The sequence below is a fragment of the Salvelinus alpinus genome, chromosome 6, assembly GCF_045679555.1.
Source record: "Salvelinus alpinus chromosome 6, SLU_Salpinus.1, whole genome shotgun sequence".
Classification (NCBI taxonomy): domain Eukaryota; kingdom Metazoa; phylum Chordata; class Actinopteri; order Salmoniformes; family Salmonidae; genus Salvelinus; species Salvelinus alpinus.
The window spans coordinates 5798601-5814453 of NC_092091.1; the positions used below are offsets into that span (position 1 = coordinate 5798601).

At 44.3% G+C, this 15853-nt stretch overlaps 1 protein-coding gene across 2 annotated transcripts; it reads right to left on the reverse strand.

Annotated features, from left to right (window-relative positions):
• Positions 1–1440: 1440 nt before the first annotated feature.
• On the reverse strand, positions 1441–15425 carry LOC139577464 (tripartite motif-containing protein 16-like). Of its 2 annotated transcripts, none has more exons than XM_071404479.1 (6): positions 13453–15425; positions 11247–11342; positions 5603–5836; positions 4894–5053; positions 4709–4768; positions 1441–1604 (listed from the first exon to the last, which is right to left on the reverse strand). In XM_071404479.1, exons 1-6 carry the CDS (start codon positions 14047–14049, stop codon positions 1441–1443), a joined length of 1311 nt encoding a protein of 436 aa, XP_071260580.1. In that variant the 5' UTR covers positions 14050–15425. The 2 variants fall into 2 exon arrangements, with proteins under 2 accessions (XP_071260580.1, XP_071260579.1); XM_071404478.1 differs by lacking the exon at positions 1441–1604 and adding an exon at positions 3185–4472 and having other exon boundaries at positions 13453–15406.
• Positions 15426–15853: the final 428 nt, after the last annotated feature.

Genomic DNA, 15853 nt, shown 5'->3' on the forward strand with positions numbered 1-15853 from the left:
AGTCCCCTACATGACTCAATTACTGAACCAAGTCAAAGATCATCAGTCCCCTACATGACTCAATTAATGAACCAAGTCAAAGATCATCCATCCCCTACATGAGTCAATTCTGAGGATTCAGTGGATCGTTAGATAGGGTTCAAGTCCGGGCTCTGGCTGGGCCTCTCAAGGACATTCAGAGACTTGTCCCGAAGCCACTCCTGCGTTGTCTTGGCTATGTGCTTAGGGCAATGTCCTGTTGGAAGGTGAACCTTCACCCCAGTCTGAGCTCCTGAGCGCTCTGGAGCAGGTTTTCATCAAGGATCTCTCTGTACTTTGCTCCATTCATCTTTCCCTCGATCCCAACTAGTCTCCCAGTCCCTGCCACTAAAAAACGTCCCCACAGCTTGATGCTGCACCACCATGCTTCACCGTAGGGATGGTGCCACCACCATGCTTCACCGTAGGGATGGTGCCACCACCATGCTTCACCGTAGGGATGGTGCCAGGTTTCCTCCAGACGTGATGCTGCACCACCATGCTTCACCGTAGGGATGGTGCCATGTTTCCTCCAGACGTGATGCTGCCACCACCATGCTTCACCGTAGGGATGGTGCCATGTTTCCTCCAGACGTGATGCTGCCACCACCATGCTTCACCGTAGGGATGGTGCCAGGTTTCCTCCAGACGTGATGCTGCCACCACCATGCTTCACCGTAGGGATGGTGCCAGGTTTCCTCCAAACGTGACTCTTGGCATTCAGGTCAAAGAGTTCAATCTTTGTTTCATCACCAAGCCATGAGGTCGAAGGAATTGTCCGTAGAGCTCCGAGACAGGATTGTGTCAAGGCACCAATCCGCGGAAGGGTACCAGTAAACAAGACACCACTGAATCCTCTGGTCTTCTAGAACCAAGAGGGTGGCCTGCAGGTAAACAAGACACCACTGAATCCTCTGGTCTTCTAGAACCAAGAGGGTGTCCTGCAGGTAAACAAGACACCACTGAATCCTCTGGTCTTCTAGAACCAAGAGGGTGTCCTGCAGGTAAACAAGACACCACTGAATCCTCTGCAGCTTCGATTAGGGCCAGGAGTTTTCCTGGCTACGTCTCCTGGCAGTAAAAACGTTGTCTTTAGTAATATTAATGCTCACAGAGTGAGTCCATGTAACTTATGTGACTTGTTAGGTACATTTTTACTGGACTATGTATGTTAATGGAATGTGTTCACCCCAATAGCAAAGGTCAACAACAAAAAACATCCATATCTCTAAATACCATCTTATTAGATGGAGCCATTTCCCCCATTAGTTTGGGATTCAGACCTGCAGTCATCTTGATTTCAGACACTTTGGAGAAGTGTTCCACAGGCAGTAAATCTATTGTAGAATAAATGGAACCTGGATCCATTTCATTCTATTAACATGGTTTATGTGTTATAGCAGTAATGGGGTTAAACTGATATTAAAATGACAACTCCATAGGTGGTACCAGGTCAGGGGAGTTCATCTCTGCTCCCAGCATCCCTGGGACAGTACTGATCAACATAGCTGACCTGATGCAGAGGTGGACCAGTGATGTTTTCCTCTCAGTGGTGAGACTTGCCCTTCCATTTGACACACCTTTACCTGATGAGATCATACAAGACGTTACAGGCTTATTGCACGTGGTAACAGACCTGCGTTAAAATAATGTTGAATACTTAATAAGCAGTGTTTGATGGAGGTTGTTGTAATGGAACCAATAGAAACGTCCTAAAAGTACAAACAACCCCGCCCACCTGGAGGACTAAAGTAAATGCTCAAAGTATTTGAATCCAGGGTCGTATTCGTTAGAGAACACTGTAGCAAAACATTTAGCAACATAATTATTTTAGTTCAGTTAGTCCCTCTCTGTTTCAGTTGATTTTCTTCAGTTTGGTGCCTCGTGAATATGATTCAGGTCTCCGTGGAAACATCAATGTAAATTCACCTTTGATTTTTACTCCTCACTTTCCCTTTCAGGTCCATAGGGTTTTACTGCCCCCTGCTGGAGACTGGAGCACACTGCAGTCCCTTTCAGGTCCATAGGGTTTTACTGCCCCCTGCTGGAGACTGGAGCACACTGCAGTCCCTTTCAGATCCATAGGGTTTTACTGCCCCCTGCTGGAGACTGGAGCACACTGCAGTCCCTTTCAGGTCCATAGGGTTTTACTGCCCCCTGCTGGAGACTGGAGCACACTGCAGTCCCTGGCTTTCTTTGTGCAGCCGGATGATGAGGCCCTCATCAATAAAGACCAGTATGGACTATCAATACAGGTACTGTATGTAGAACCATAGTAAAGACCAGTATGGACTATCAATACAGATACTGTATGTAGAACCATAGTAAAGTCCAGTATGGACTATCAATACAGGTACTGTATGTAGAACCATAGTAAAGCCCAGTATGGACTATCAATACAGGTACTGTATGTAGAACCATAGTAAAGACCAGTATGGACTATCAATACAGGTACTGTATGTAGAACCATAGTAAAGCCCAGTATGGACTATCAATACAGGTACTGTATATAGAACCATAGTAAAGTCCAGTATGGACTATCAATACAGGTACTGTATGTAGAACCATAGTAAAGCCCAGTATGGACTATCAATACAGGTACTGTTTGTAGAACCATAGTAAAGCCCAGTATGGACTATCAATACAGGTACTGTATGTAGAACCATAGTAAAGTCCAGTATGGACTATCAATACAGGTACTGTATGTAGAACCATAGTAAAGCCCAGTATGGACTATCAATACAAAGTGACCATTTAGAATGAGGCCCAGTTCAATGAGAGGAAGTCTTAACAGAACATGGGGATGACAGACAGGAAGTGGGGGGGGTGGAGATCTAATATATTGTTGTGCCAAACACTAAAGCATGATATTGTAATAAGTCTACACCCTATTCCCTACGTAGAACACTACTTTAGACCTGGTCAGAAGCACCGTAGTGCACTACGTAGGGAATAGGGAACCATTTGGAACAGAGACAGTAATTCCCCTGAACATCTTCCTCTTCCTCATCTGGTTTCTTGAACAGCCCTTCACTCCTCCCCTCTTCCTCCCCTCCTCCCTTTTCATTCTATTCTATCAGCCACACCACTAGCTCACCTCCACACAATACATTTACAAGTTAAAGACACACCTTGGAATAAATAACAAAGGAAAACTATTACTAGATGAAGTTTAGTGTTTTTTATTATTTCCCATCACCATAAATCATATTTAATCACTGAACAGTAGCAGACCTAACTTCATCTGTTCCTGACTCTGGATAGTGGATTAAAAAGACCATCAATCTCCAATGATATTAAAGTACTATTCTGAACATTACTGATATACTGAGTGGCAAGTCAAGATATCTGCTGGTTTTATTGTTTGGTCAATAGCACCACCTGCTGGACAGGTTTAATGTTGCTGGACTGAGCAGTATGGGAGGATGAACGATGACACATTTAGGGACGGTTTCCTGGACATCTACATTGAACATACTTTTTAGTCCAGGACTAGGATTAATCTGTGTCTGGGAAACCAGTCCATATAGTTTAGTAGAAAGTAAGTGATACCAGCTTGTAGTGGGCTGACTAGTCCTGAATTGTCCTTTAGTTCCTGGACCATTTTCCATGCAGCTCCAGGTGACAGAGAACACATCAATTAGGACCAACAAGCTGATCAATGATACTGAGGAGAATTACATAGAGACAGAGAACCAACTGAGAAAACATATCAATGGTTCTGAATGACAACCAATATACATCAACACCAGACATCATGATTCATGGAAATGTACAAGATTAAAACATTGTATTTGATAAAAAATAAGTACATTACATTTTAATTAATAACAAATCAGTTTACCAGCTCAGCAGAACCAGAGAAAAGGTGAAAATATCCCTACTACAGTTTAACCAGCTCAGCTATAGACTACACCAGCATGACTAGTATCTATGTGGACCCTACTACAGTTTAACCAGCTCAGCAGTACCATCGAGCCAAAACCCAGGATAGAGGGTCTGAGTGAATGTGGTCTGGACTCTGTGGAGGAGGGTCATTGTGTCAGAGACACTGTAGAAGGACAGAGTACCTGCCTTGTGATCCAGGTACACTCCTACTCTGGAGGACTGAGGGCCTGATACTTTAGTCTCAACATTATTGTGTCTGAAACAATAACCACCACTAGAGCACCTTAAACTCCAGGACTTGTTATTGAATCCAAATCCAACATCTGTCCCTGTTCTGCTGATGTCTTTATATGAGACTGCTGTATAAACAACACCAGTCCACTCCACCTCCCAGTAACAGCGTCCAGACAGACCCTCTCTACACAGAACCTGCCAGTAGTTGGTGAATCTGTCTGGATGGTCAGGATATGGTTGGACTTGGTCTGTATAGGTCACCTTTCTGTTCCCTTTAGACAGAGAGAGGAGTGTGTGTGCTGTGTTTGGGTCCAGTGTGAGCTGACAGGAATCTGGGAGAAGAGCAGAGCAGAGACCAATGAGGGGAGTCAGAACAATAAGTTAAGTCAGATACTGTATCTACCCTGTCTTTGATTAGAGCACAGCAGAGATCAAATCAGAGAAATATGAGGAGTCAGATAGATACCCAGTCTTTGATTAGATCTACTATTGCTATATATTTCTAGAGGGATTGTTAGGAGTGTCAGTAAAAAGAGACTGTTAGTTACTTCACAATAAAGAGACTCACATTGTAACAACTGTTCTCTGGTCTTGGGCTCTGGAGGCAGTACAACATCCACTATATTCACTACAGACACACAAACACATTGACAAAGAGAGGGAATGTTATCATCAGACCATATTCCACATGTATATGACGAGTAGGGAACTTTCAGTGGTCTAAAGTTGATGTTCTTATTGTTTTCAACACACCTGTAGTGGAGATCTTGGTCCATTCTCCTTTAAGGAAGACTTCTAGTTTCTCTCTCAGTTCAGACACAGTCTTACTCACATCTCCAAAGTACTGAAGAGGACGGACAACGATGCTGGGTAAGTCTGAAGATACACTGATACTGGAGAGAGACTGATAACTCTGGAGAGAGAGAGAGAGAGAGAGACAGAGAGAGACAGAGAGACAGAGAGAGAGAGACAGAGAGAGAGAGAGAGAGACATAACGAGAGAAGGATATTGAGAGAGAGAGAGGGACAGATAGACATAGAGGGACAGAGAGAGAGAGAGAGACAGAGACAGAGAGAGAGACAGAGAGAGGGAGAGAGAGACAGAGAGAGGGACAGAGATACATAGAGTTGGACAGAGAGACAGAGGGACAGAGAGAGAGAGAGAGGGACAGAACGAGAGAAGGACATTGAGAGAGAGAGAGAGAGAGAGAGAGAGAGACAGAGAGAGAGAGAGACAGAGAGAGACAGAGAGAGGGACAGATAGACATAGAGGGACAGAGAGAGAGAGAGAGAGAGGACAGAGATAGAGAGTGAGACGGTCAGAGAAAGAGAGAGAGAGAGGGAAGGAAATAGAGAGAGAGAGAGAGAGAGAGAGAGGGACGGACAGGACAACATAATGATTGAGATGAATAGTTTCACATTAAGTTAATTTCATATCACATGTAACAAGACAGTTTAGTTACCTGGAGGAAATGGATGTGATCCTCTGTGTGTGAGAGCTGCTCCAGCTCAGTGCTTCTCTTCCTCAGCTCAGCTATCTCCTGCTTCAGTTGCTCCAGGAGTCCTTCAGCTTGACTCACTTGAGCCTTCTCTAGGGCTCTGATCAGCTCCTTCACCTCAGAGCTCCTTCTCTCAATGGAGCGGATCAGCTCAGTAAAGATCTGATCACTGTCCTCCACTGCTGCCTGTGCAGAGCGCTGTTGAGAGAGAGAGAGAGAGACAGAGAGAGACAGAGAGAGACAGAGAGAGACAGAGAGAGACAAAGAAAGACAGAGACACAGACAGAGAGAGAGAGAGAGAGAGAGAGAGACAGTAGGTACAGTAGCCTCTCTGCACCTCATTGAGTCAGAACGCTGCCACCCTGCTCTCCAGGTCCACCAGGCCTTGTCCCCCCTCCTGGACAGACAGGTACAGAACACCTCTTGGTCCTGCTCTACTCTCCTCCCTCCTGGACAGACAGGTACAGAACACCTCTTGGTCCTGCTCTACTCTCCTCCCTCCTGGACAGACAGGTACAGAACACCTCTTGGTCCTGCTCTACTCTCCTTCCTCCTGGACAGACAGGTACAGAACACCTCTTGGTCCTGCTCTACTCTCCCCCCTCCTGGACAGACAGGTACAGAACACCTCTTGGTCCTGCTCTACTCTCCTCCCTCGTGGACAGACAGGTACAGAACACCTCTTGGTCCTGCTCTACTCTCCTCCCTCCTGGTACCCCCTCCAGTAGCCTGCCCCGTAGCAGAGCTAGAACCAGCCTCTGCCCCCTGAGTCCTAGTAGGCTGGACAATAGAACGAGTCCAAACGGCCAAAGAACGTTGTCTGAGCTGGAACACTAGCGAGGCCATAGCAAATGAATTGAAACGAACCTTCACAGAGCCTCTTCCGACTGGAATGATCCTTAGAATTACATTTCCCCTAAATGCCACCAAAAAATGACTCCCTTTTTATTTGACCACTAAAACCTGTTCTTAGGACCAAACTGGAAAATAACAACTTGTCTACCCTCCTGGACCGCTTGGTGTTAAGTAGCAGACGAGGTGAAAAATCTGTAAATCGACTTTTTTAGGCAGATTTAGGCACTTAACCCTAGTGGCTCTGGATAAGAGTGTCTGTTAAATGACTCACATGTAAACTTAAATACAAAGTTAACTAGATATCATTTGTGTCATTTATAGCCTGGCACAGAGAGTAAAACTACGTTAAATACAACGTTAACTAGATATCATTTGTGTCATTTATAGCCTGGCACAGAGAGTAAAACTACATTAACTTCTTATGGCTGCAGGGGCAGTATTGAGTAGCTTGGATAGAAGGTACCCATTTCAAACGGCCTCGTACTCAATTCTTGCTCGTACAATATGCATATTATTATTACTATTGGATAGAAAACACTCTCAAGTTTCTAAAACCGTTTGAATTATATCTGTGAGTAAAACAGAACTCATTTTGCAGCAAACTTCCTGATCAGGAAGTGTAAAATCTGAAAACGATGTTCTGTTCCAGGGCCTCCCTATAAATATGCTTGAAATGTATTAGAATACATGCACTTCATACGCCTTCCACTAGATGTCAATAGGCTGTGAGAGAAGAAATGGAGTGTATAGCTTGATCTGAGGTCGAATAAGAGCTTTTGGAATGACGTGACACCAATTTCCTGTGTTCAGGAAGGCGCGAAGGGACTTTGGATTGTCTTCTGAAAAACTGTCGTTATAGACGGCTACTATCTCCGGCTTTGATTTTATTTGATAAATGTGACAATATCATCGTAAAGTATGTTTTTTCAATATAGTTTTATCCGATTATTGAAATTTTTTCGGGAGTTTTGGAGATTTCCGTTCTCTGCGTTTTGTGATTTTGGACCGTTTCACGCCACTTGGCTTTCCTTGCTAATTGACTGGAGACGTTCTATAACCAAACAACGATTGTTCCCGACAAAGGACCCCTTTTACAACATTCTGATGGAAGATCATCAAAAGTAGGACCCATTTATGATGTTATTTCATATATCTGTCGAACATGTTTACTATTAGTTTGCGCCCAGATTTTGGGCACTCTCTCGCTATAACGTAAGCTGCATGTCGTACTGAAGTTATGTTTAGAATTCTAACACGGCGATTGCATTAAGAACTAGTGTATCTATCATTTCCTATACAACATGTATTTTTTAGTAAAGTTTATGAATAGTTATTTGGTCAGAATAGGTGAGTGTCAGAAATATATCCGGAGATTCTGGAAAATATTTGCTACGCTTTCACAATGTATAACCACGGATTTCAGCTCTAAATATGCACATTTTCAAACAAAACATAAGTGTATTGTATAACCTGATGTTATAGGACTGTCATCTGATGAAGTTTGTCCAGGTTAGTGAAAATATATATCTTTTGCTGTTTTTTTGCGATCGCTAACTTTTGCTGCTGATAAATGGGTTGTGTTTTTGGCTATTGTGGTAAGCTAATATAATGCTATATTGTGTTTTCGCTGTAAAACACTTAAAGAATCGGAAATATTGGCTGGATTCACAAGATGTTTGTCTTTCATTTGCTGTACACCATGTATTTTTCATAAATGTTTTATGATGAGTATTTAGGTATTTCAATTTGGTCTCTGTAATTGTTCTAGCTGCTTCGGTGCTATTTCCGATTGTAGCTGCAATGTAAAACTATGATTTATACCTCAAATATGCACATTTTTCAAACAAAACATAGATTTATTGTAAAACATGTTATAAGACTGTCATCTGATGAAGTTGTTTGTTGGTTAGTTTGGTTGGTTCTTGGTTAGTTTGGTTGGTTTTGTGCAAGCCACCTGTGCTGTGAAAAATGTCTGTGCTTTTTTGTATTTGGTGGTGAGCTAACATAAATATACGTGGTATTTTCGCTGTAAAACATTTAAAAAATCGGACACGTTGGCTGGATTCACAAGATGTTTATCTTTCATTTGCTGTATTGGACTTGTTAATGTTTGAAAGTTAAATATTTTAAAAAAATTGATTTTGAATTTCGCGCCCTGCACTTGGACGGGCTGTTGTCATAAGTGTACCGGCACCGCCCTGCAACCATAAAAGGTTAATATAAAACTACATTAAATACAACGTTATCTAGATATCATCGACACGTAACTTATGTGGAATTTATAAGACGCGGTTAACGTTACCGTTAGCTAGCTAACAACGTCTGTTACACTGTAACTTACCGGCAGCCACACATAAAAACGTATTGGTTAACAAAGCTTTGATTATGACCAAAGTCTATAGTAGTGAAAAGTCTCTCTCTCTATTGTAACTTACCACAAATTGCCATCATAGCCTATCTACATGAATGTGTCCTGTCAGAGACTTTTCCTCTCCGTTAACCGTTAGCTAGCAGTCTCGAGCCACAGCTGACGTTGACCACAATGAGCTACAAGTAGGACTGACGTCACTAGCGGTGCAGCAGCCTCTGCAGCAGCAGCCTCCCCCGGGTCCTAGTGCCCGCCCGGTAACACGGTTAAGATGCGATGGAACGGTTGACGGGAAAACAACAAATCACAGAGAAAATATATTGACTGATATATTGAATTGTTTAGGGTAGCTTTAGCTTTGGCTTTAATAAATTCTGAAAATACTTGAAAACCAAAATAAAAAAGAATAGTAACCCTCCTCAGGAACCACAAAACCCTCACAGACCAACTTCTTCTTCTATGATATAATGGTGGTCCTCAAACCAACGTTAAATGTGCATGGCGCCACCTAATGTGCTGGAGTGTGTCACATCTTGGAGTCTCCCTCCTACAAACTGCTGCAACATGACCATAAACGTTGCACCTGAAACAGCTCAGTGGATTCAACACAAAGACTCTAACAGGATAACTGATACATCCCAACATGACTTTGTCGGGTAAAGACTCAAAACTCAAAAGGACTGACAGTGACTCCTCTGTTTCACCACCGGGTCAAACGGCATCACAAACACCAAGAGTCTTCAACTTCAATTTCTCCACACCTCCACACTTAACACAATCCCAGAAATCACACATTTCAAGGGTGCCCTGTTCCTGAGAGCAAAGCAAGAAACAGATCTTGACCCAAGTTGTGTGACATGGAGCGCCCACTCCCTCTGGTCAGAAGAAACACAAACACATATCCCAAGTCCACTACAGGTTACCTAGGTTACCTGATTCAACTGCACCCAACTCCTTTCCCACCCACCCTGAAACTACTAATGGATCTGCCAAAAGGTATGGATCCACTTTCTCCAACAATGTAACTCCTACTGGACCCAACTCCTTTCCCACCCTCCCTGAAACCACTAATGGATCTGCCAAAAGGTATGGATCCACTTTCTCCAACAATGTAACTCCTACTGGACCCAACTCCTTTCCCACCCACCCTGAAACCACTAATGGATCTGCCAAAAGGTATGGATCCACTTTCTCCAACAATGTAACTCCTACTGGACCCAACTCCTTTCCCACCCACCCTGAAACCACTAATGGATCTGCCAAAAGGTATGGATCCACTTTTTCCAAAAATGTAACTCCTACTGCACCAGATTCTTCTTTATCATGTCCATTGATGCCATGCTCTGGTTCTGAGCTCTTCACCACACCTTCTACCTCACTTAACTCTCCCTCATTCATTTCCATTTCACCTCCAGAACTCAGTCTGGCGCACGACTCACTCAGTTTGAACTTGAATTATAACATTTGAAGTTTAATGTTTACTGTTGATTTCTGGTTGTTTATTTCACTTTTGTTTATTATCTATTTCACTTGCTTTGGCAATGTAGACATATGTTTCCCATGCCAATAAAGCCCTTTGAATTGAATTCAAATGAGAGAGAGAGCTCCGGGGCCTCCCGGGTGGTGCAGTGGTCTAGCTGTGCCACCAGAGATTCTGGGTTCGTCCAGGGTCTGTCGTAGCCATCCGCGACCGGGAGACCCATGGCGGCGCACAATTGGCCGAGCGTCGTCCGGGTTAGGGAGGGTTTGGCCGGTAGGGATATCCTTCTCTCATCGCACACTAGCGACTCCTGTGGCGGGCCGGGCGCAGTGCAGGCTGACACGATCACCAGGTGTACGGTGTTTCCTCCGACACTTTGGTGCGACTGGCTTGTGGGTTGGATGTGCGTTGTGTCAAGAAGCAGTGCGGCTTGGTTGGGTTGTGTTTCGGAGGACACATGGCTCTCGACCTTCGCCTCTCCCAAGTACGTACGGGAGTTGTAGCGATGAGACAAGACTTTAACGACTACCAATTGGATACCATGAAATTGAGGAGTAAAAAGGGGTAAAAATTAAAAAAGAGAGAGAGAGAGTTCCATGTTAATGTATAGGGGACATGAGTCGGTCATGGTTACTCATGGTTATGTGATGAGGTAGCCCCGCCTGCTACTTCTAAATCAGTGTCGGTCCAATAGGGAATGTCCTCTTGGTGTAACGGTCAAGATGTTGGTTTCTTCCGCGGTAGACCTGGGTTCATATCCCGTCAGTTACAATAAACAGTCAATTCTCTGAAAGGGGTCCAGACAGCCTGTTCTCAACAGTGGGATTGGATAGGGGCCCCTCTCCCTCTCTCTGATTGGAGAAGAGAAGTGAAATGGTGTGTCTCCTCTGGTCAACAATACTCACCTTGAGAGACTCCACATCCTGTTGAAGCTCCGTCAGCTCCTTCTCTCTCTGCTGGAATCTCTGCTGGACCTTCTGCTGACTCATCCCTAGCTGCCTCTGTGGAGAATCACTCTTCAATGAGCTATCAAGCTTTATTAGTCCAGTAGATCAATAGTATAGTCATGTGACATAGGACCCATAGAAGATAGGGATACAAATATTGAGGAAGTGTCTGTCTGAAATTATATCATTATGTAGTCATGTGAATGATTATAGTTTTAACAGTACACAAATCAGGGAGTTGATTGATTGTTTGATAACGAATGATAATGGTGTTTGATAACTAATGATAATGATGTTTGATAACTAACGATAATGATGTTGGATAATGAATGATAATGGGGTTTGATAACTAATGATGTTTGACTTGTTGGATTCTAGCTAGAAATATACTTATTCATGTTACCATACTATAACGTACTGATGACTTTACATGTATAAGGAATGTATATGTTGGGGTCAATGACGGGTGGATAGGAACTGGGTGTATGGAAAGTTACTGAGAGAGACAAGGGGAAGTGCTGAAATATTCTGTTCAAACATGTCATTGTTGAATATCAATGTTCCTAAAGAGGGAGACAAAGGGCAACTAGTTTCAGTCTCTGATAAGGCAGGCCAGCTGCAGAACTAGGGAGGAGTCAGGAATTCAACAGTCTAGTTAGTCTCTGATAAGGCAGGCCAGCTGCAGAACTAGGGAGGAGCCAGGAATTCAACAGACTAGTTAGTCTCTGATAAGGCAGGCCAGCTGCAGAACTAGGGAGGAGACAGGAATTCAACAGTCTAGTTAGTCTCTGATAAGGCAGGCCAGCTGCAGAACTAGGGAGGAGACAGGAATTCAACAGTCTAGTTAGTCTCTGATAAGGCAGGCCAGCTGCAGAACTAGGGAGGAGTCAGGAATTCAACAGTCTAGTTAGTCTCTGATAAGGCAGGCCAGCTGCAGAACTAGGGAGGAGCCAGGAATTCAACAGACTAGTTAGTCTCTGATAAGGCAGGCCAGCTGCAGAACTAGGGAGGAGACAGGAATTCAACAGTCTAGTTAGTCTCTGATAAGGCAGGCCAGCTGCAGAACTAGGGAGGAGCCAGGAATTCAACAGACTAGTTAGTCTCTGATAAGGGAGGCCAGCTGCAGAACTAGGGAGGAGACAGGAATTCAACAGTCTAGTTAGTCTCTGATAAGGCAGGCCAGCTGCAGAACTAGGGAGGAGTCAGGAATTCAACAGTCTAGTTAGTCTCTGATAAGGCAGGCCAGCTGCAGAACTAGGGAGGAGCCAGGAATTCAACAGACTAGTTAGTCTCTGATAAGGCAGGCCAGCTGCAGAACTAGGGAGGAGACAGGAATTCAACAGTCTAGTTAGTCTCTGATAAGGCAGGCCAGCTGCAGAACTAGGGAGGAGCCAGGAATTCAACAGACTAGTTAGTCTCTGATAAGGGAGGCCAGCTGCAGAACTAGGGAGGAGACAGGAATTCAACAGTCTAGTTAGTCTCTGATAAGGCAGGCCAGCTGCAGAACTAGGGAGGAGCCAGGAATTTAACAGTCTAGTCAGTCTCTGATAAGGCAGGCCAGCTGCAGAACTAGGGAGGAGCCAGGAATTCAACAGTCTAGTTAGTCTCTGATAAGGCAGGCCAGCTGCAGAACTAGGGATGAGCCAGGAATTCAACAGTCTAGTTAGTCTCTGATAAGGCAGGCCAGCTGCAGAACTAGGGAGGAGCGAGGAATTTGTCTCGAGGTCAAGCCACCACAACGACCCTCCTACTAAGGTCCTATCTCACACACATACACGTCCACACCCACGAAGGTTTAAGCATCAGACAGGGCCATGACTACACCAGTGAGAGGAAACAATTCAGTTCCTGCCTAGCAACAGAGATGTATTGGCTGTCTAGATGTGTAAGGAGTTGATCCTGCCTAGCAACAGATATGTATTGGCTGTCTAGATGTGTAAGGAGTTTATCCCGCCTAGTATGAGGTTATAAATATATGTTCTTGTGTAATCATACATTGTCTTTGCAGCTGTATGACCCAGTGGGTGAATAAACTTCCTTTGAGTTTTTACTCCGTCTGTTCAGAACCTAACAGACTGATCTCATATTCAAACAGCCTTAGGTCCTACTGTATCTTTAATTTTTTGTTTGTCAGACAGTCACCAGCAAGTTGTTCTGGTCTTACCTGTTTCTCAGTCCTCTCTGCTGCAGCTGACACTGTATCATGGCCTTTATGTTCATCCATTGTACACAGATAACAGATACACTGCTGATCGGTACGACAGTAAACCTCCAGCAGTTTGTCATGATGAGAGCAGATCTTCTCCTGTAGTTGTGCGGTGGCTTTGACCAGCTTGTGCTTCTTCAAAGCAGGAGATTCATAGTGAGATTGGAGGTGAGTCTCACAGTAAGAGGCCATACACACCAGACAGGACATGAGGGCTTTCTGCTTTCTGGTTCCAGTGCAGACATCACACGCCACATCTCCAGGTCCAGCATAGCACAGAGCAGGAGAAGGAGCAGCATGGAGTCCTGTCTTCCTCAGTTTCTCCACCATCTCAGCCAACATGTTATTTTTCCTCAGATTAGGCCTTGGAGTGAAGGTCTCTCTGCACTGAGGACAGCTATAGAACCCTTTCAGAACATCCTGATCCCAGCAGCCCTCAATACAGCTTCTACAGTAATTGTGTCCACAGGGGATGGTGACCGGTTCTTTCAGTAGATCTAGACAGACAGAACAACAGAACTGGTCCTGCTCCAGCAGAACTCCCTGCTGAGCCATTTGGACGGTTGTTCACTCTCACACAGACAGATGAGACAGAGACTCAGATCTGTTTCGTTTCCACAGAAGAGAGTTTTTGGGAGGTATGGACTTTCTGGTTCTGCCAGATAGGTGAGTTTAGAGAGAGGGAGGGGTTAGAGAGAGGGAGGGGTTAGAGAGAGGGAGGGGTTAGAGAGAGGGAGAGGTTAGAGAGAGGGAGGGGTTAGAGGGAGGGAGAGAGAGAGAAATGCATGCAGCTTTGTCGAGAAGGAGACAAAGATTTTAGTTCCTAGGTTAAATTATAGTTCCTGGTTAAATTATAGTTCCTGGTTACATTTTATTTAATCCATTTTAGAGAAAGACTGTAATGTAACCAAATGTGGAAAAAGTAAAGGTGTCTGAATAACTTCTGAATGCCCTGTAATGCCGTCTACAGTGCCTTGCGAAAGTATTCACCCCCCTTGGCATTTTTCCTATTTTGTTACCTTACAACCTGGAATTAAAATAGATTTTACGGGGAGGGTTGTATTATTTGATTTACACAACATGCCTCCCACTTTGAAGATGCAAATTGTTTTTTATTGTGAAACAAACAAGAAATAAGAGAAAAAAACTATAAACTGGAGTGTGCATAACTATTCACCCCCCAAAGTCAATACTTTGTAGAGCCACCTTTTGCAGCAATTACAGCTTCAAGTCCCTTGGGATATGTCTCTATCAGCTTGGCACATCTAGCCACTGGGTTTTTTTCCAATGTTTCAAGGCAAAACTGCTCCAGCTCCTACAAGTTGGATGGGTTCCACTAGGGTGTACAGCAATCTTTAAGTCTTTGAGATCTTTTGTGGGCTATACTCGGCCTTGTCTCAGGATTGTAAGTTGGTGGTTGAAGATATCCCTCTAGTGGTGTGGGGGCTGTGCTTTGGCAAAGTGGGTGGGGTTATATCCTGCCTGTTTGGCCCTGTCCAGGGGTATCATCGGATGGGGCCACAGTGTCTCCTGATCCCTCCTGTCTCAGCCTCCAGTATTTATGCTGCAGTAGTTTATGTGTCGGGGGGCTAGGGTCAGTTTGTTATATCTGGAATACTTCTCCTGTCTTATCCGGTGTCATGTGTGAATTTAAGTATGCTCTCTCTAATTCTCTCTTTCTCTCTTTCTTTCTTTCTCTCTCTCGGAGGATCTGAGCCCTAGGACCATGCCTCGGGACTACCTGGCATGATGACTCCTTGCTGTCCCCAGTCCACCTGGCCGTGCTGCTGCTCCAGTAGCAACTGTTCTGCCTGCGGCTATGGAACCCTGACCTGTTCACCGTGCTACCTGTCCCAGACCTGCTGTTTTCAACTCTCTAGAGACAGCAGGAGCGGTAGAGATACTCTTAATGATCGGCTATGAAAAGCCAACTGACATTTACTCCTGAGGTGCTGACTTGTTACACCCTCAACAACTACTGTGATTGTTATTATTTGACCATGCTGGTCATTTATGAACATTTGAACATCATGGCCATGTTCTGTTATAATCTCCACCCGGCACACCCAGAAGAGGACTGGCCACCCCTCATATCCTGGTCCTCTCTAGGTTTCTTCCTTGGTTTTGGCCTTCCTAGGGAGTTTTTCCTAGCCACCGTGCTTCTACGCCTGCATTGCTTGCTGTTTGGGAATTTAGGCTGGGTTTCTGTACAGCACTTTGAGAGATCAGCTGATGTAAGAAGGGCTTTATAAATACATCTGATTTGATTTGATATCTTCTTCCTCCCTGAAGTTGACAATCAGTCTACAACTACCATAAGACATAAGATATCTTCTTCCTCCCATCCTTACTGGGATTT